The sequence below is a fragment of the Sabethes cyaneus genome, chromosome 1 (genome assembly GCF_943734655.1).
Source record: "Sabethes cyaneus chromosome 1, idSabCyanKW18_F2, whole genome shotgun sequence".
Taxonomy (NCBI): Eukaryota; Metazoa; Arthropoda; class Insecta; order Diptera; family Culicidae; genus Sabethes; species Sabethes cyaneus.
Genome location: NC_071353.1, coordinates 4,377,359 through 4,399,393, shown reverse-complemented (window position 1 = coordinate 4,399,393; position 22,035 = coordinate 4,377,359). Strand labels below are relative to the sequence as shown.

The 22,035-nt window shown below is 38.4% G+C and overlaps 1 protein-coding gene across 1 annotated transcript; it reads left to right on the top strand.

Moving 5' to 3' along the window:
- Nucleotides 1-18,493: 18,493 nt before the first annotated feature.
- On the top strand, nt 18,494-21,087 carry LOC128734192 (uncharacterized protein K02A2.6-like). The gene is made up of 2 exons (XM_053828254.1): nt 18,494-20,944; nt 21,073-21,087. The coding sequence occupies exons 1-2, from the start codon at nt 18,494-18,496 to the stop codon at nt 21,085-21,087; spliced, it is 2,466 nt and encodes an 821-aa protein (XP_053684229.1).
- Nucleotides 21,088-22,035: the final 948 nt, after the last annotated feature.

The following is a 22,035-nucleotide window of genomic DNA, read 5'->3' as shown; positions in this document are numbered from 1 at the left end:
TTTAGGGGGATTAGTCAAAATTTAAATTCTACCAGACGATAGAGCATTCAATTTCAAAAAACTCTTCCAAAGGTTCGATAAACTTGAAACCAATTTTTCCTAGTCTAAACTCTAGTACGCACGTTTTCTTTAGTTTGGGGCTATTGTGCGCGCGAGTAACCGTATTACAAATGTTGGAGCGAGTGTTCGAGGGTTAATATCTTTTGACCGGAAAAACCAATTCTTATGAAATTTTGCATATATATTCGTAGTGTCAAAACCTCTCGTTTGACATTAAAATAATTGAAATTAGGCAAATTAACTTGGTTAAAATTATTATAAATTATAGTAAATTTTGGTGTGGTGTATACGGTTGCTCATAACTTTCAAACTAAAAGTCCAGTCAAAAAACAATTCAATAGTGATCTATCCGGCTATATTACCTTCCAAATGAAACTAATAGCGCATAAATCGGTTTGGCCATCTCTGAGAAACAGGCGATCATTTGGACCTTGTCAAAACAGGTTTTTTAAGCGTAACTTTTAAACTGAATATTGGTTTTCAATGAAACTTTGTAAAAAGATTAACGATAGCAAGAGCTTTAATTTGATACTAAGATCATTAAAATTGGTTGGGTAGTTTCTGAAAAAACCGTGTCACGTAGTTTTCACATTTTTGCCTTTAACTTTTAAACGAAACGTCGTACCACGAAACAACCGAATAGTAATATACTAGGCATGAATACCTTTCAAACAAAAGTAATAGTGGATGAATCGGCTCAGCCATCTCCGAGAAACAGGCGATTGAAAATGAGCTGCACACACATACATACACACACACACACATACAGACATTGCTCAATTCGTCGAACCCTATCGATTGGTATATGACAATTGGCCCTCCGGGCCTTGGTTCTATTTCGCGTTTTTCGACCAATTTCTAAACCTTTGTTATATAGTATAACAAAGGTAAAAAATTTGTTTTTTCAAATGTCAATAACGTGAAAACTGCTCAAAAACAGCAAATCAAATTTTGTATAAATGTTTAGTAATATATTGGCCTCCGAAATTGATTGAGATCACATCAGTCCAGGTCGGCCCTTTTTTGCTAGACCGTATTGAATGTTGAATAAAAATTACCGATTTACTTACCAAAATCACACTTTTTACGTAAAAAGAATGCATATAAAACGAAAATAAGTCTAAATGCTTGTTTTTACCTTTGTTATACTATATAACAAAGGTTTAGGAATTGGTCGAAAAACACGAAGTTGATCTAAGGCCCGGAGGGCCGAGTTACATATACCAATCGATAGGGTTCGACGAATTGAGCAATGTCTGTGTGTGTGCGCTGCTTATTTTCTATCGCCTATTTCTCGGAGATGGCTGAACCGATTTGTCCGCTATTACTTTTATTTGAAAGGTATTATAGTGAAGAATATTGCTATTCGCTTGTTTTGTGGTTCGACTTTTCGTTTAAAAGTTATAAACAAAAATGTGAAAACTACGTGACACGATTTTTTCCGGAACCACACAACCAATTTCAACGATCTTAGTACTAAATGAAAGCTCTTACTATTGCTAAAATTTGTGCCACGCTTTATTGAAAACAAACAAGTGGTTTAAAAGTTAGCCTTAAAAAACCAGTTTTGACAAGGTTCAAATGATCGCCTGTTTCTCAGAGATGGCCAAACCGGTTTATGCGCTATTAGTTTTATTTGGCAGGTAATATAGCCGGATAGATCACTATTGAATGGTTTTTTGATTAGACGTTTAATTTGAAAGTTATGAGCAATCGTATACACCACACCAAAATTAACAATTATTTATAATGATTTTAACTAAGATAATTTACCTAATTTCAATTATTTTTATAACAAACGAGAGGTTTTGACACTACGAATATATATACAAAATTTCATAAGAATTGGTTTTACCGGTCAAAAGATATTAACCCTCGAACACTCGCGCCAACTTTTGTAACACGGTTACTCGCGCGCACAATAGCCCAAACCAAAGAAAACGTGCGTACCAGAGTTTTGACTAGGAAAACTTGATTTAAAGTTTATCAAACCTTTGGGAGAGTTTCTTGAAATTGAATGCTCTATCGTCTGATAGAATTTAAATTTTGATTAATCCCCCTAAAAGTGAAATAAAAAAAATTGTTTTTCTTCAGTTTCAATATAACACATTGATATGTTCTGCAAAGTTTTAGAGCATATTATTACAAGGAATTTTGCTGAAGACAGTACCCTTCTATCTCTTCAGCGAAGATAGAGAAATCTTATTTATTGTATATGCATTTGTAAAATCAGTTTGTCTATTTTAGTTCTTTTTGTAATTGTTGTATGACTTTTTCGTTTATTACAAAGTTGTACAAACAGTAAAAATACACAACTTTGCTGAATATAGTATACCTCTATGTTTGCTTGTTTAGGAACTGTAGAACATTGATTATAAAAGATACCCTCTTTTGACCCCGAATTACTTTGCTGCATACAGACACCATTTTTCCATATGAAGAAACGAGAGAAAATTCCAGTTGAAGCCAATTGCAGTACACCTCACATGATGCATGCTTCTTTTTTGTGATGTCGGTTTATGCTGATCTGTTTTCCTAACAATTTAAAGTATTAATGCATTGAATAATTCTGACATTTCGCTCATAACAAGTTTATTGAATAATATAAGTTAGTTAAACAACGATTTGTAACTTTATAACAATATGGCTTGAAACCTACACATGTTGTACAAAATGCGTAAGTAACCGAAGGTTAATAAAAATTGATGAAATTTATTCAAGAAAACTTTATTAATATGAATCAGATAGAATGGCATGACAGGAAATTATGCATAGTTCAAAACCCCATAAACTAGACCTTTACTACGCAATGTATATGTTAAAGAATAATATTTCTTCTTACAACTTACTTTTACTAGCACTTTCGCACATTAGTAACAACTTACTCAGCAATTTCATAAGATAAGGAACTATCAAAATTTATAAGTGCCGTAAAACGGGCTAACATTGATCACCGGGGTAACATTGATCAAATGGACCATTCGCATAAATAAGTGAAATAAACCACTACTGCCAACTTTCCTGAACTGATCAATGTTACCCCCGTTTTACGGTACTTCTATTTCGTTCAAAGTTTGCAAACTTATTCAGTTTCCAAAAATTTTATGTAAACAAACGCACCACGCACCAATAGATGAATTATTTTCCGAAGACGTGTCGATTTCTATCTTAAATAGGAAGTAAGACCGTATAACAAAGGTTCCTTTCACCACTAGGTGGATTAAATCAGGTTTTATCTTAATTATCTGTATTCAGCTTATGAAAGTGGCTCTGGTTTTTTTTTCGAGCTGAAAAACCTTCTATTTTAGGGGATGTGAATGCTGTGACATCAATTAACAGTGGTCGGCGAAAATATAACAGTTATTCTCGTTGAAACCGGGCTCCTACTGACACGTGGTCTTCAAATATTGCAACTTTTGTACTTGATTGGTTGAAAATTGTTAAAAAATGAGAATTACACTTTAAGTACCTCGATGCAGTGGACCCTTCGGTCGTCAAGGCACAAAATTTTGATGCATGGCTCCACTGTAGCTGATTACAAGGCTGATTCTCTGATATTACCGATAGTGAGTATGATGCTGCAGTACTCAGATTTATTAATAGCAAACATTAGAGGTATTCCAGTTCTCAAAAAACTCAAATCGCCCTGAGAAGTTATACCGTTATCAATTATACTTGATTAAGATAAATACAAGCATTTAGACTTATTTTCGCTTTTTTAATCCATTCTATATACGTAAAAATTGTGATTTTGGTAAGTACCACGGTAATTTTTACTTCAACATTCAATACGGTCTAGCAAAAAAGGGCCGATGTGATCTCAATTAATTTCGGAGGCCAATATATTACTAAACATTTATACAAAATTTGATATGCTGCTTTTGAGCAGTTTTTACGTTATTGACATTTGAAAAAGCCATATTTTTTTAGAAAAAATGCCTGTAGCTTCGGAACCGAAGGAGATAGCAACTTGATTCCTTCAAACAAAATGTGCGCTTTCCATGCGTGTGAAAGTGCTCAGAAGGCATGATTTGTGAGAAATAAACACGAAAGAAGATATAAAGAAAAAACGGATTTTTAGGTCCCCCGACCAAAAAACTTGAAATAGCTCCAGCCCATCAACCATGAGAGATAGAATTTTAGTTTTTTTGGCGAAGTTACTTAAAATTTAAAGTTCTTCAACTTTGCTGAACATTTTATTCAACTAACTTAAGCCATAAAAAAGTTTATATTTTGCACTCGCTTACTATGATGGTTACCCTAATGTCATATACACCAAAAAATGCAAAAGTTAAAATAACAAATTTACTCCGAAAATACTATATACCTAGGCCTAACGGTTTTAGCGTACATAATTACTTTTGTCCACCTAGATTTGGGATTCATCCCACGATGCGGCACCTCTTGGAGGTAGGAATAGGAGTTAATGAACAGAGGTTATGGAATGCACATGTTCACCCTTTGCCAGCCGACAGACAGACAGACAGAAATCCATTTTTATAGGTATAGATTTATCCTCATATAAAGGACAAATCCTGGACATCTGATTATTACCTTACACTTCAGAATTCATTTACAGTCAATCCCTATGGATTGATTTGCAATTGAACACGAAAAAAAATTTGCAAGGCGAAAGCTAGGTCTCAGTGTCACCCACGTTTCTGTGTTGCCAATGGGAATGTTTTATGAAAAATAGTTAGCGGATTAGCAAACAATTCGATTGACATATTTTTTCAAATAACAACTCTTTTTACTATGTGATGCCATGCAGTAATTTTGATTGAAATTTACTATGTATTTTGTTGATGAAAATCACTTGAAAATGAATGCAAAAAAAATTACTTTAAACCCCCCCTCCCATATTGATTTTTGTTGAAAAATATATTAAAAATTCGACAAATTTTTTTCAAACTACATTATGCAATGTAGCTTCACAATCTTCACTTTCCATGAAAATATCATGGATCTTGAAAGTTTTATGACATAGCTGTTTCTCGTTGATTCACTGTTCCTGTTGTCTCACTGTTGACTACTCTCCCCTATAAAAATGGATTTCTGTCTGTTTGTCGGTATGTTTCTTATAGACTCGGTAACTACTGAACCGATCGGCGAGAAAATTTGCATGCAGGGATTTTTGGGGCCAGGGAAGGTTCTTATGATGGTTAGAGACCACTCCATTCCCTAAGAGGGGGGGGGCTCCCATACATATGAAACACAAATTTCTGCATTACTAGAGAGCTAATCAAGCAAATGGAACAAAATTTGGCATGTGATGGTTTTTGGAGGCAAGAATTTTTTCTATGGTGAATTATGACCCCTCTCCCTTTAAGAGGGGGCGGTTCCCATACAAATGAAACCCTTCACCGCTGTGGTAGTGGCTTGTTTATTTGTTTTCCTAGGCCTCTATTACTTTCCTTTAGTTGGGTTCGAACGAGCGAGACAGCGATCACCCCTGCGAAATGGTACGTTCCACGGAAAAGTTTTCAAGGCGAATATTTAAGTGCTATACGCTTTATTTTATCTGGCAAAGCAACGGGGGGGTGGGGGTTGTTTTCTACGTTACTGTGAGAAAAAATTGCAAATTTGTATATTAAACATTAAACAAATAAAATTTTGGAATTTTTTCGAAGCCCCTATACTCAACAACAAACGAGCTCCGGGAGAAATGAAAGTGTGTATATGTTAGCTCTGTTTTTTTAGGGATAAATATTCGATTACATAAATACTTAAGAGTAACTATCCTATATCATATTGTGTGTTCAATCACAAGTGGTGACTTTTCAACACTGTTAGAATTGCATTATATACTATTATTATGATTTCTTATGATTTGTTACGACAATTAAGATTATTTAACAGTAGAGATTAAAACCTACATGTAAGGAAAAAATATATAAAATCTTAACCTAATATCTAACCTAGCTAACTTTATGATCTATAAAGAGACCTAATCATCGCAATAGAGGATTGCAACGATTTTTGTCGGAAACTTGAAATAATTTTGTTTGACATAGCTTCTAGGGTTTCAACACCAGTAAGTCTATGTAATTCTAATATACTAAACCAAGGAGGACGCTTCAAAATCATTTTCAAAATTTTATTTTGAATCCTCTGAAGACTCTTCTTCCTCGTAATACAATAACTTGACCAAATCGGAACGGCATATAACATGGCCGGTCTAAAAATTTGTTTGTAAATCAATAGTTTATTTTTCAGACAAAGTATAGAATGTCTGTTAATGAGAGGATATAAACATCTCATATATTTATCACATTTTGCTTGTATACTTTCAATGTGGTCTTTAAAAGTAAGTTTTTTATCATAAATTAATCCCAACTTGGTCAGACCAACTGAAAGTAACTCCATTCATCTTGATAATGTGATTGCTGTTTGGCTTGAGGTAAGAAGCTCTAAGCTTATGAGGAACTATAATTAATTGAGTTTTAGAAGCATTGGGGGAAATTTTCCACTTTTGCAAGTATTTGGAGAAAATATCCAAGCTTTTCTGCAGTCGACTACATATGACACGAAGACTTTTTCCTTTCACGGAAATGTTTGTATCGTCGCAGAATAACGACTTAGTGCAGCCAGGCGGCAATTCAGGAAGATCAGATGTGTAAATGTTAAACAAGATTGGGCCCAAGATCGAGCCTTGTGGCACACCTGCTTTAACAGGAAATTTATCAGATTTAGAATTCTGATAGACAACTTGTAAAAATCGATCAGTTAAATAATTTTGAAATTTTTACAATGTAAATAGGAAAGTTAAAATTTAGCAATTTCGTGATTAAACCTTTATGCCATACACTGTCAAAGGCTTTTTCGTTGTCTAGAAGAGCAACTCCAGTAGAATAGCCGTCGGCTTTATTAGCTCGTATCATATTAGTAACTCTGAGCAATTGATGAGTAGTGGAATGGCCATGTCGAAAACTAAATTGTTCATCTGCAAAAAGGGAATGTTCAGTAATGTGTGACATCATTCTGTTAAGAATTATTCTCGCAAATAATTTACTTATGGCAGGAAGTAAACTTATTGGCCTATAGGTTGAAGTCTCCGTTGGATTTTTATCTGGCTTCAAAATAGGTGTAATCTTAGCAGTTTTCCATAAGTTAGGAATATACGCTAATTTGAAACAGTTATGAAACAGTTAAATATTTTCAAAAAATTTAATAAGTGATTTCAAGGAGTTTTTAATTAAGCTCTTTCTATCCTCTTTCTGTCAGTATTTTTTGTTTTGTTTATGCTTGCCAAGTTTTGCTTAAAACGGCGTCGTAACAAGAAGCATTCCACGAGCGCGTTGTACACTTCTACGAACTGCAAAAAGTATCCGGTACAACATTTAAAAAGCAAATATGTTGCGCCTTCAACTGTTTACCATATCCTAAGATGCCCAACAACTATTCGCAAGCAAGGTAATGGAAAACCAGCCAAAATTATGGACGCAGAAGGACATCGTTCTCTTTCTCGTTTCTTCAACAACACAAACCAGAGGACTGGCTATCAATCAAGATGCACCAGACGAATGTTTGAAGAAAGTTTTGGCCGGATAGAGCATCATAGAATTACGCCAACAACACAATCGTTCCTGAATACCCATTCAATCCCATTTTTACCCAAAAACCACAACTCGAAAACTCTGTCTCAGTGCGCCGAATCGAAGATTTTTTCGGGATTATGAGTTCCTCGGTGTACAAAAATAACTGGAGAGCCACGAATTGCAAACAGTTGATTGGTAGAATCAAGAGATGCATTCGCAAAGTTGACATGACGGCCGTACAACGCTCCTGTTTCGACGTCAAACGAAAGCTTCGCCGAGTAGCCGATTACGGACCGTTTTCAAATGTACACTAATTTTTTTTCAACTATGAATGTATCTTTAATTTCGGTAAATCAGATCTTCCTCGTGCATCTTTGTCCTTTTTTCGTTTTTTGACAGCTTGAGAAAAAGCTTGAGTAAATATATACATATAGATTTTTTTTTCTAATTTTATGTAACCTAACTTGTTACAAGCGTGCTAAATGTAACTGTTGTAAAACCTTTTTTTTATTTATAGAATTAGTAAGCCAGTTATTTGCCGGTCTGTCAAGGGAACGCAGCAACAATATTCGACATCGGGTCATCGAAAAGGACTGGTCAGCCTGAAAGTTAGTGCTTCTGAGGAACGGATGCAAAGCCCAAAGTCATCTAAGTCTGTGGTACCGCAGCATGCACACCATTCGAAGTCGCAGCAAGCAAACCAAAAACCGGCATCGTCTCAGACACAACTAAAGCTGCAGTTAATGAAACTGAAAGAGGAAGCCGGGAAATATCGTGATTATCTGAAGCCAACTTTTGAGCATTTGGAGCAAATGTCTAAACACTCAAGTCTGAGCCAGAGCGCAGCCAGTAGCCGACCTCGGAAATGGGTTGAAAATGTCAGCGATCTCGCACCTGACGGAAAGTTGACTGAAGGTGGTGACAGTCGTAATATGCATGGTGTACGTGACAGCCAAGTGGTTTGCAATTGCGGTGCAAACGAAGTCGAACGACAGTCTTTTACTGCTCTTCAACACCGCGGGAACTTAAACAGCATCCCGTTGGAAGGGGCTAGAGGCTTTTGCGATGTAGTATCCAACAGTCCTGGAATAGGTTTCGCTTGTACACCCGAGCCAGAACTTCAAGTGACGCACAACCAACTGCCGCTCGCTCAATTCGTCGCTCGTCAAAGCAATGTTTCGCATGCGCATGGTAGCGGTGATCATCCAGCATATTATCAGCAACCTACCTGGCACAACAGTACTCTTTTATCCAAAGAAGCTGTATTAACGGATATTCCACCTTTCTATGGAAATCCTGTAGAATGGCCTAGCTTCATTTCCACGTTCGTTAGTACTACCGCAATGCATGGTTATTCTAACGAGGAAAATATAACCCGCTTGCACAAGTGTCTCAAGGGAGAGGCATACGAGACCGTCAAAAGTTGCTTGATGCATCTCACGAATGTTACCCACGTAATGAACACGTTAAGAATGCTGTATGGTCAACCTGAAGCGACTTTCAATTCGCTAATAATGGAAATGAACGCTATTCCAGCGATTGACGAAGATAAACTAGAGCTGCTAACTGATCTTGCTGTTAAAGTGCACAACTTTTGCAAAACCATCGTTGCGAGTGGTTTAGAAGATTATATGTATAACTTTTCTTTCCTCCATCAATTAGCCCACAAGCTACCGCCATCTTTGAAGCTGCAATGGGATCGATACCGCCTAACCTTTCCGAGAGTGAACCTTACAACTTTCGAGGAATGGCTGTTTTCGCTCACGAAAGCAGCCAAGAAGTCCAAAACACAGCAAAACGACCCAGCAAAAGCTTTGATCAACCAGTCAACTCAATCCGAGTCCAGTTTCAGTGAAAATCCTTCAAAGGAACCTAGTACCGACGATTGTCCGGTGTGTAACGGAAGGTGTCAGTCGGCATCGAACTGTCTGCGTTTCCTTCAACTCTCTCGGGATTCGAAGCGGGCTGCTGTGACGGAATATGGACTGTGTCGCCGTTGTCTTTGCCGGCACGAAGGGAAATGCAATGCAAAGTCGTGTGTGAAAGACGGTTGTACTTGCTACCATCACGAGCTGCTTCACAACGACACTAGAGCGCAACGACATTACACACCGACACTGCCGACTGTCAACCCACAAACAGGGCCTGGCACAGCACACGGACACAACGCATACCGGTTTGCAGCGAATTCCGTACTATTACGTTATCTTCCCGTTATCCTGTACGGAAACGGTGTATATACACGAACGTACGCCTTGCTCGATGATGGTTCAGGTATAACACTGATGGATAAAGATTTGGCTGATCAGTTGAACCTAAAGGGTCCCGTCAGCCCGTTTTGTCTTCGAATGACAGTAGGCACCGGACGCATCGAAAAGAACTCGTGTGTGGTGGACCTGAAGATCACCGGAACACAGAATCACTCCAAGAAGTACGAACTCAAGGGAGTTCGCACAGTGGAAAGGCTTATGCTGCCATTACAGTCCCTCGATATGAACGAGATTAGCCAACAGTATCCGCACTGCCGCAACTTGCCGATTGAATCGTATTCAGGCGTCCGCCCGAAAATCCTTATCGGTCTTAAGCACGCTTCAGTCTGCATTATACTTAAACGCAAGGAAGGAAGCTTGGATCAACCTATTGCCGTCAAAACTAGACTTGGGTGGACTATCTGCGGAGGATGTGGTGCTAATAATGCCTCAAACTTCGCCCACTATACGTTTCACGTCAGCGAGGGCTGCCATTAATCTGCTGAAAGTGTGCATCAAACGGTCAAGAAATGTTTCTCGATAGATAGTTTGGACCTCGAAATAAGCTTGAACTTTGCAGTAGAAAATGTTACAGTATAAAGGTAAACGGTCAGATCTTTCCGTTCCCAACCACAATAAAACGAGATAAATAAGAACTAAGAATTGTGTCTATTTGAAGATGCATTTCTTCAATTTTAGCGAAAACCAGGGTTGCATTCTTGCGGTTTCACTACATTCCGAGACTGAAGTGAGAAGCAGCTCTCAGAATTACTGGGTTAGCACGGACTCGCAAACTCAATTCAGCGTGACTTTCACTGGACCGACGCGATGTTCTCAGCTGGATCGCCAACAACACAGCAGACAGCACATTCGTCACCTTTCGGGTTTGAATAATACTCAGCATTACAGAAGCAGCAGATTGGCGCTGGGTAGCGTCAAAACTAAGTCAGCTCTAAGAACGATCCGAAGCTGCAAGAGGCTGCACGACGTAGATTATCAGCAACTTTGTGACCGCTGAGACGAGCTAGAATTTCAACCCCCCTCTGGCTCCTCACATGGGCGGTAGCTGGGAGCGGCTGATTCGAAGCGCGAAGAAAACTCTAATGATCATTATTTTATCCTTCGCGAAAACCATCCCAAAAAGGTACTGAGGAGCATGCACAAGGGAGTGGAAGCCAAAATTAATACTCGATCGCTTTTCCGTGTGCCCATCAACCGAACTCACACCAAACCAATACTTACGTCTGATGGTTCGAAACCCTTTACATCACCGCTTACGCTAGATGACGTCGTAGTCCAACCTGTCCACAGAAACTGTCGACCGAAAAGTCAGGTCTCACTTGTCTCATCCCAGCCAACCCGGCCGAGTCCAATCAGTGACGGTTACAATTGCATCAAAACTGGCGGACCTGGACGTTCGACGCCAAAAAGGGAGCAAGACGAACAGGCGTACGGCTTACCTGGGGGATGTTGTTGGACAACTCTACTTGGTCTCGCATCTTCACTCTCCAACAACGGCAAGTGGTTCGATTGATCTGGCAACACTGGTTGGTTAGTTGGTACGCTAGTTTTCATCGGCCGTGTATTTATTATAAATTACTGGTGTTTACTTGTAATTGAATACATGAAAAGTAGTATATCGTGTTAGTCGTTTAGCAGGCTAAGTAAATTGTATTAGAATACGAGCAAAAAAATCAATTTTAATCTTCATAGTACAACGTTTCTAGCAGACGTTCACTGTTTGAGATATTATTAGGCCGTAATTTGACATATACTAATTTGAGTAGAAATTAACTGTGAGTACACATATTTCGTGCTGCCCTATTCCACCTAATATTCCAATCGTTAAGTAATTTAAGAATGGCATTATGGTCTCACTCTTACAGTAAGAGCCTGATATTTATCATATCCTTTGCCGCCCACGCAAATATCTCGTTAACCTTAGAGCGGTCGCGTTAAAAAAAGTTACATAAGCGGTCGCGTCGTGTACTGAGTACACGGCGAATAATACTGCCTATATCTCAGGACTGACATGAAATAGAAGGTTGCGGTTTTCGACAAAGTTGTTTATCAATTTAAGACGCATCTGGAAACGAACAATAAAGTTTGAAAACTGATCCGCTAGATGGCGCAAATGGCGACCAAAACAAATGATTCTAGAATCTCGATACTAGAATCTCTAATATCTCGGGACTGAGAAGAGATAGACGATTGCTGTCTTTGGCAAAGTTGTTTATCTGGACGAGATCAATCTGACTGCGGATAACAAAATTCGGAACTGATACGGTAGATGGCGCTTATAACGAGCATATTGAGTTTTTTTGGAATATCTCAGAGTCGTGACGAGATAGACTGTTATTGTGTTCTACAAAGTTATTTGTTCGAACAAGACACATTTGGAAATTCATAACAAAGTTTGAAACTGTCTCAGTAGGTGGCGCGCGTGGTCAAATTATAATCTTATGATGATATCTCATGACCATGATACGATAGAAAGTGGCGGTTTTTGACAAAGTTGTGTGTCTAGACAAGACGAATTTGAAAATGATCGGTCAAATTCAGAACTGTCCCGCTAGATGTCGCAGTTGGTAAAATCATATTTCTTTTTGCGATATCTCAGCTTATGTCGAATAAACGGTAAAATGGCTTATCTGGTCTGGAAAAGAACACCAAAATGTTTGTAAATAGTATTCTTTTGACGATTTTCCCAAAACAGAGTTTGTGAATCATCGACAATGTTGACAAACTGAATAATGCACATATCACCTAGGGATACATGATACTTATTCAACTTACCCAAGTAGCACACTTACGATACTTTTATTTAAATCAATTTATTAATGACTCACATTAGTTGTATAACAATTAGTTGTACAGTTTTATAATGAGTATGTTATTAGGGAAGCTTGCTATGGTATGTTGAGGTAATGCTTTAAACATTAGAATGTTAGAATTATGTTGACACTAAAACACCATAAAACAATACAAAACGAGCATTTGTTTGTTTTATTTCCTGCTATGATAATGAGAATGAAAAATGTACATTAGATTCCTAACAATTCTATAATATTCTTATTACGGTCACTTATATCATACAGGAAATAACACACACGTAATACAAGGAAAGAGTAAAGAATTCGAGCCCAATGAAAAAAGCAAGCTGTTTTGCAAATGAGTATCAAGAGAGTGCACTTCAGTCGTGTTGTCGCGTTAGCAAAACAAATAGCTTTGGTTTTATCATCACGCATACGTTAATAATTGCAAGCATCAACGTTGCCATTATGCCTGTCTGCCAAGTTAACTCCGGGATACGTTGCTGGCCCAACAAGCCACTCGTCGTATGTTCGAGTCTCGACTGGGCGGTGCCGCTTCAGAGTTAATAGGATCTTTGCACTAGCCCAGTGATTTTCCTGTACTCTAATAACCGGCAGCGATATCTATCGATAAAGAAGGGTCAAGTTCTGAAGGACGTTTATATCCATGCATGGTTTTGCTTTGCTGATAAATCTAGATTTTACCAGATTTTTTATTGCATGCCAGACAAAGTTCTAAATCTTCCAGATATTTGGTAATGTCCCAGATTTTTGCCAGATTTTTGTTTTTCCGTTCTGCAAAGGAGTCATCGCTCCTAATTTCAGACAACATTTTGTACCGGCGTTGATCAAAACTGGCAAGACGTTTCCCGAAAAAGTCCTCCCCATCGGTCAAATTGATCGCCAAATTTTGACATTTATTCGTGTTTGCCAGGTTTTCGAATAAACCTATTAGCGACCCTGGGAAGAATAGGGACTCAAACACTCTAAAATATTTTTTTAAGAATGTGATGGAAACGCAGCACGGGTTTCCAGGAATCTTGTTCTGGTGATATTTCTATATAGACGATGTAGACGACGAAATTGCTTCGTCAAAAGCATTTTGATCAGTCTGTGCTCTTCATCTTGTCTTTTGATAAAAGTTGAAGCAATACGTATCAATTGCTTCTTTCAGGAAACCATAAAAATAGCTGTTGATTGACTGGAATTGACAACGCAATCGATGATGAAAAGGACAACGATACGCTATCTAACGTGTTTTGACTACAGAAACCACTTTGTAGCGAACAGCAGTGTTCTATGCCATCATGGTTCCGCAATATTCCGAAAATAATTTGATTTTCTCATCATCTCCACCTACTACTACTTCATTCCGAATTTAATTTACCTTCATCGGAAGCATATTGACATGATAAACAACTTTGTCGAAAACATCAACCTTCTATCTCGTCACGGTTCGGAAATATCGCCAAATGAATTAAATTTCACCGTATACTCCATCTAGCGGACTAGTTCCAAACTTCAGAGTTCGTTACCAAATGCGTCTTGGCTTTACAAACAACTTTGTAGTAAATAGTAACCTTTTAGCTCATTACGGTTTTAAAATATTCTTAAATGAATTTAATTGCTTCATTATTAGCGCCATCTAGCGAATCAGTTCCGAATTTTGTTGTATATCACGGGATGTGTCTTAACTAGATAAGCAACTTTGTCGAAAGTCGCAACCTTCTATCTATTCACAAACTTGAGTTATTGCCCGCCGTGTACTCAGTACACGACGCGACCGCTTGCGTAACTTTTTTCATTTCAAAAAAGTTACGTTAGTGGTCGCGCTGGTGTACTGAGTACACGCGCGCGGACACACCATTTTTACAAGCATCTTTCGACCACTTTTTTTATTTCTTTTTTCTATATTTTGGCATCATTAGAAAGAGGAAGAGTAGATCTTCGAATACAACCAAAACCTGGTGTGATTTGATTAAAATTTCGATGATTTTTTCGCGTTTTTCGAAAACGCGTGTACTCAGTACACTAGCGCGACCGCTCTAGGGTTAATGGATAAGCGGTTTGTTCTTTAACTTTAACGTTCGATTTGTGACGTACAAGTTGCTATACACAAAAGGGGAGGAGGAGAGATAATCAAGGGGAGGGGTATATATGTCTAAATGAGAAAAAAGCTTTGTTTTTTGTATTATAACAATTTGCAACCTGAAACGTAGTGTTGTGAAGCCCGCATTCGTGTGGTCCAATTTTCTCTCGCGATTTTCTTCTTACGATCACACATGTATGAGCACTTCTTTCGGATTCCTTTTCCGATGTTCCCATGTACTGCGACAAGTTTTTGCCAGTGTGTATTTAGTTATCAACGACGGTCGTCGCTCACGCTCGTCGTTGCAACCCAGCAGTTGATACCTATCGTCACTCGCAATGACCCGCACTCTTACCCGCGTGTAAAATGAAGAAGAAAAGAAGTAAAGTAAAATCCGTATCCATACATCCTAGTGTGCCGCTCGTGCTCATGACCTGTTGATAGCTCGTGAGCTTAGGCTTCGCGGGCGGACTGTGCAGAAAGTTGCTATGAGGCTGTACACTCGCGAGTTTGTAGGTAGCCGAATGTATGCACACAGTACCAGCAGTTGTTTGGCGTAGGCTTGCGTCAGTGGAGTAAGCTTTAAATGCTACGCTTTTCATACTCGTTCGCCTGAGATTTTCAATCTTATCGAAAACAGATGTCCAAGTGGCTGAAAAACAAAAGGATGGCATCTGATGAAAGGGGAGGTGCGAATCACGGAAATCTCCGTTGCGAGTATAAAACTAACTAAGCTTCTCATTCGGCAGTTGACTACAATAGACGTGGGCGAGACACAATTCATGTCTAAAACGAAAAAGTATTACAAACCTAGTAAGTGATGCTACAATGACTTTGCTTAATCTAATTTTCCCCTATTTCCCATTCCTCTTATCTTATTCCACTCTATGATACTATGAAACACATTTGATTTCATTGCTTTGTCTACCATTCGTTACACCTCCGTTTATTAGAAAGACTACCGTTTTTAATGCTTAACCTGATTATAAAGGTCAAGTCAACTACCATGAGATTGAGTTTATACATTTTCTTTTAGATTTAGACCACTCACACAACTTATAATGGTCTAAATACAAGATAATCGCTGCCACATTTACCTATTTGGGCTTCCCCCCTCCCCTTTGTCATTACCGTCAGCTGATTCACTTATGTCAAGAAACATGTACGCCAAGTTTACTGAAGAACAGTCAAAGCATTCTGAAGTTATAGCGCAACTCGATAACTTTTATATACTTAAATTTGTTAAAAGCCCACATAATCTAACTTGTTTTTTTTAAATAGACAAAAATCCCCTCACCAATTTTTTTGATATTATGCACAAAAAACCATGTTCTTTCAAACGCAATCAATCTTGCATCTTTCAGAGATATTAACATTTGAGTACGGTCTATTTTTAACACAAAAGTTAATATAAGTGGAATAGCCAGTTCCTTTTTTCGCAAAAGTTGCATCTTATTGAGCCTCAAAAGTCATCTAAAGAAGTGTTTTGCGAAAAATGCAAAATAAAAAAGTAATGGAGAAAAATCGCAAAATAGCAGTCACCATAACTTGATTCAGGAAAAACGCCCAAATATGGAAACGGTTCGAGATAGAGGACTTCCGACTTCTGCAATATTACTCAAAATACTTCAATCTATACAATTGCTGAAGCGAATGTCGCTCTATCTTGTTTCGTTTTGAAGATAATGTCTGGACCTTGGTTAATTAAAGGGTTACCCTAAAATAGTTCATGCCAAAAAAGCGGCATCCTAAATCAAGATTTTGTTGCTAACACGTAAAAAGTCTAAAATCAACGGCTACTGAGTAAACAATTTATTCCACCTAATTTGGCTTTCTGGACCATAGTGCATTATCAGCGATAAGGGCATTTTACATTTTAAAGTCATTTTGAGTAGTTTTAGCTAAGATTGAGTTAAATCCAACCCATTTAAAAGTAAACTCCTTAAGTGTAGTACTTATACCACAGAGAAACAGACGAGATTCTTGGTTAAGTTCCGTCATCCATGCAACAACTATTGATTTTTCAAAAAATCATGTTTCGCGACGTGGCCACTCGGCAGCGCTAAATTGTTGCTTCGAGTGTTGCTTATAAACCCCCGCAAATGTAGAACTCCTGAAGAATAAAAACAATCCATCAAAAAGACTGGCAACTCTGCGAAAAGTCGAGAGACAGTAACAGCAATACTATCTGCCGAGTTAAAGTTGAACCAACACATACTAGTGTGTGTTAACACTAGCATATGGATGTACACAAACACGTTGTTTCTGTTACTCGTCATTTGTATGGGCGCGAGGAAGAGATGCCAGTCTTCTTGATGGTATGTTTTTGATAAAAATCTGTAAATGTAAGTTACCTCGCAACATGCATAACAGAGGGCGTTAGTGTGCAAGCAAAATATGTATGACGATGTTTTAAAAGGATCGTCAGTGTTTGTACTAAACCTAAGGGATTACAATTCTAGGTACCTTTTGCTAAGATAAAGATTTCTAACCTAAAACTTAATCTAGGAAGATCAGAATTGTGTTTTTCGATACTCACATTTTGAACTGCATTGTTTGGAACACAATTAAAATATATTTAACGACAAGGTCGTCAGAGTACATTTATGGCTATCACTGTGGCACCGAATATCACCCTTCCCTTCCCTTCTTCAGTGTACCAACATGCTCCCATAGACTCGGGAAACTATCACAAAAAAATAAAATCAATTAAACTAACCTACTAGCCGTAGTAAGATCTTGCAACTCAAAGCACTCAACATTGCATTCTATAGGTTCTATTACTTTTTGGGGCATAAATTACACTAAATATTGAGATATCTGCCCAATTAAAATTCATCACTATATTTTCACTTTTTCGCCGTCGATTTTTCAATAATTTTTTTCGGCCGTTCCATTCGTCACATCACTCGCGAAACTTAACTTGAGGCACAAAAAACTTTAATTTACCACCCGAATAGTTATTTAGTAAGATATTATAATGATTGTGCAGAAACTGTTCACTTGAATTGATAGCAAAAACTTCACTTCGTTTCGATTGCAATTCCGAATCAGCGACCGTCGTTGTTGTACATTGTCAAGGAAACGGACGTTTATATGGAGTGATGCCAACGTAAACATTTAAGCATGAATATACCAATTATTTTCGGAATTAAATTACCAGTCGTAGAGTGTCGATAATATACATACAAAATTCTCTGATAATAAAATTCACCGTAAACAACATTTTACGTGATAGAATTACTGTCGTATCTAGTTCAATAGCAAAAATAGATACGTGATTCTGCGTTTCATGATTGTTCATAACAGATTATTACCTACTTACTACTAGCAACTTTATTCTCAACAAAACGATACTGACAACAAGCACTGAAATCAGTAAAAAAGCATCTGGACTCTGACGACCTTCACCTTAAGGGAACTAAACGTGAGTTGAATGAAACATTACTTAAAACTAAACTTACAATAAACATACAAAAGCCGCAACAACACTTATATGCAATTGAAATGCGCACTGTATGTACATACTTAATGAAAAAAACGCTACACAATAAAACATGGCCATATCAAGTAAATCATCCAATTAAAATGTATCTCAAATTATATAGGTATACGTCCCATAGGAAAATTAAAATATCTCTACGAATCTCAACTTGCGTTCTGATAGTAAGCTTACGAAATTCTCCATCCAGTCTCCGTCCAGCAACAGTAACAAAGAACCTGAAGCAAATCGAAGCGGACGTGATGAAGACGGAGAGCAGGCAGCAGTACGACAGTGGAATCAACACCGGGCAGTATACGACGAGCTGGAGTTGTTCAGGGATACCTGGTCAGGAAGCAGATAACCACAGGAAGCCAGGAAGCCTGCCGGGAAGCCGTTTCCAGTTGAGGAAGATTAAGAAAATGCGCGGCAGGATGATTATTTGTTACGCTTGCGGTAAGAAGCGGTACGGCAACAGGAACTGTTGGAGAAAACGAAATATCAACGTTCTGGTAGGCAGCGACGACGAGGGTAGTCTGGCGGAAACCGAGGTCGAGCTGCAAAACGGGGTAAATGTCAATCCTCTGTTTCGAAAGGTAAAACTAAATAGCCAATTGGTTATGTTCGAGCTCGATTCAGGAGCAACATATACAGTTATGAGCAAATGTGACTATTTGAAGAGTTTTTCTGATTTACGTCTTCGGCGAATTACGGTTAAGTTGACAGTAATTACTGGAGACCTTTTGAAGATCGCTGGATTGGTTAAAGTTAAAGTTAAATGTGAGAGTGGTCGACCGTTGGTTTTACCCTTAATTATTATCGAGGGTAATAGATTTTGTCCGCTAATGGGTCGAAATTGGTTAGGTGCGTTGTATCCCAGATGGCGAAAAATCATCTTTATCGATGAGCCGGCAAATGACCAGAGTTGTGAGCGTGAAAGAGAGAGATTACTTTCAGTATTATATACGGAGTACCGTGAGCTTTTCATAGACAACCTACAGTATTTGGTCGATGATTTTGAAGTTAGCGTTCGTGTAAAAGACCATGCGTCTCCGGTATTTTGTAAGCCACATGAGGTGCCATTTTCACTCAAAGATAAGGTCTCAGGTGAGCTGGAAAGGTTAGTGAGAGAAAATATTCTTAAACCAGTGCGCCATGCTGACTGGGCATCGCCAATTGTGGTAGTCCCTATGCCGGATGGTAGCGTAAGAGTTTGCATGGACTGCAAAGTAACAATGAACAAAGTCATTTGCGATGAATATTATCCGCTGCCTAACATTAACGATGTACTCGTCAAATTGAGTGGGTATAAGTATTTTGCAAAATTTGAGCTCCAGGGTGCGCATATGCAGATCAAGGTCACCGAAGAGTCACAGAAATACCTAGTCGTAAACACTCACAAAGGCTTGTACGCATATGAAAGACTGCCGTTTGGAATTTCGAGTGCTGCATCGACGTTCCAGCGGATTCTAGACAAAATTTTAGTTGGCATAGATGGTGTGGAGAGTTACCAAGAGGATATTCTAATAGGGAGCGGGACGATTGAAGGATTAATTGCAACGGTTTATGAAGTTTTGGATCAGTTACAAAAGCACAAGATAAAGGTCAGATTGAACAAGAGTGAGCTTTTGGTGCAAGAAATTCGGTATTTTGGGCATGTGGTGTCGGAGAAAGGTCTCCATTCATCTGATGAGAATGTAAAGGCAATCACCGAGGCTCCACGTCCCCAAAATGTTTCGCAGTTAAAATCGTTTCTAGATGTGATTATTTACTATTCGAAGTTCCTATTGAGCATGCCGGTAGAGCTTGGTCCACTTTGGGCGTTGTTGAAGAGAAACTTACGCTTTGAGTGGGATGAACAGTGCGAGCGAGTGTTCGGTGAGTGTCAGAAACTTTTGCTGAGTTCCGACCTGCTGGAATTGTACAGTCCTGAGCTACCCATTGTGATTGTTTGTGATGCGAGTTCAAGTGGGGTGGGAGTTGTGTTGTGCCACAAAGTTGGAGATATAGAGAAACCTGTGTTTTACGTTTCTAGTACGTTGTCTGTAACGGAAAAGAATTTTCCGAAACTTCATCGAGAGGCACTAGCGGTTGTGTTCGGGCTAACAAAGTTCTTCAAGTACATTAACGGTAAAAGATTTACGATCGTCACCGATAGCAAACCGTTAGCTAGTATTTTTAACTTTAAGAAGGGTATCCCGTTATTAACCGTAACGCGATTGCAAAACTATGTCCATAGGTTAGCGAGCTTTGATTTCGAAATTGAGTGCCGAACAGGTCCGAAAGTCGCAACCGCCTTGAGTAATTTGCCGATTCAAGGCCACACAGGGGAAGAGGATGTCGTTGATCTTCGTTGGTTGAGTCACGAAGCGGAAGCTGTCGATGCGGAGAATATCGGTACGATCACTCAGGATGATCCGAGAATGAGAGAGCTTTTTCTGTGTGTGAGAGACGGATGGAAAGAGGGCGCGGTTCCAGCAGATTTGGATTTCTTTTATTCGAATCAGAGCTGCTTGTCGCTGTACATGGATTGTGTAATGTATTCCGAGAGACTAGTCGTCCCAAAATCTTGCCGGGAGCGCATCTTAGAGTTGCTGCATGGACGCCATTTAGGTGTAGTTCGCATGAAACAAACAGCTCAAAAGTTTGTGTTTTGGCAGGGGATAGATAAAGAAATCGAGAAATACGTCCAGCAATGCGGGCTGTGCGCTAGGGTGAGTAGATCCGACAAGAAAAAGATATCTAAATTGTCTGGAGCTCTCCGTCCCTTTGGTCGTATATATTTGGACTTTTTCCACTTAGCTGGAGACACATTTTTGATTTTCATTGATGCTTATTCTAGATGGATGGATATTAGGATGATGCAAACGATGGATGCGGAAGCGTTAATCGATGCGATGAATTCAGTGTTCAAAGTTTTTGGTATTTGTGATACTATAATTAGTAGTATCAGTAGTAACACATTTTCAGAGTACGCTAAATCTATGAAAATTGAGTTGTTGAAGAATCCTGTTTATTCTCTTGAGAGTAATGGACTAGCAGAGAGAGCAATACAGACTGCTAAGAGGGGCATTAAAAAGCTACTAGTCGATCCGAAGTTTAACCGTATAAAGTTGAATGATGTTATTGAAATATTTTTATGCACCTATCGTAATAGTTATAATCAAACAATAGATTGTACCCCTGCTAGTAAGATTTTCTCGTTTGTTCCCAGAACGGATATTGATTCAAATCTAAGGTTGAAGAGTAAAAAATTAAATAAGCGAGTTACCTTCAATTTGGACGTCAAAGACAAAAGGAATGTAAATAAAATGAATGATAGACCGAAATTTAAAGTAGGGGATCTGGTATGGTATAAAAGAGAGAATAGGACAGCCAAATCATGGCTCGGATCGAAAGTACTAAGAGTCAATAGTCCTAATATGTTTTACATTGAAGTTAACGGAACTGTTAAATTGGCTACCAAAAATCAGTTGAAACCTAGACGTGATAAAAAAAGAGGAATATACATACCCTAAAATTGAGAATGAATCCCAAGCAAGAACGTCTGCTCAGATTGATTCTCTCGAGAAGACTAAGAGCTACTGATGCGCATAGAAGAAGAGTAAGTTTCGAACCACCGACAGCTAGACAGAAACAAAAGATAGGAGTCATAGGAGCAAAAGAATGTTAACATGGCCGTACAGCAACGCTCAGTGTTCAGTATAAAACTTTACAAATGTAAGTTACTCCGCGAAATTCATAATAGAGGGTACTAGTGTGCAAGCAGTATGTGTACTGAATTTCTATTGTTGTTTAGAGCCCC

Excerpts from the sequence above, each read along its gene's own strand:
- LOC128734192 (XM_053828254.1), top strand. The coding sequence starts at position 18,494 with ATGAAGACGGAGAGCAGGCAGCAGTACGACAGTGGAATCAACACCGGG.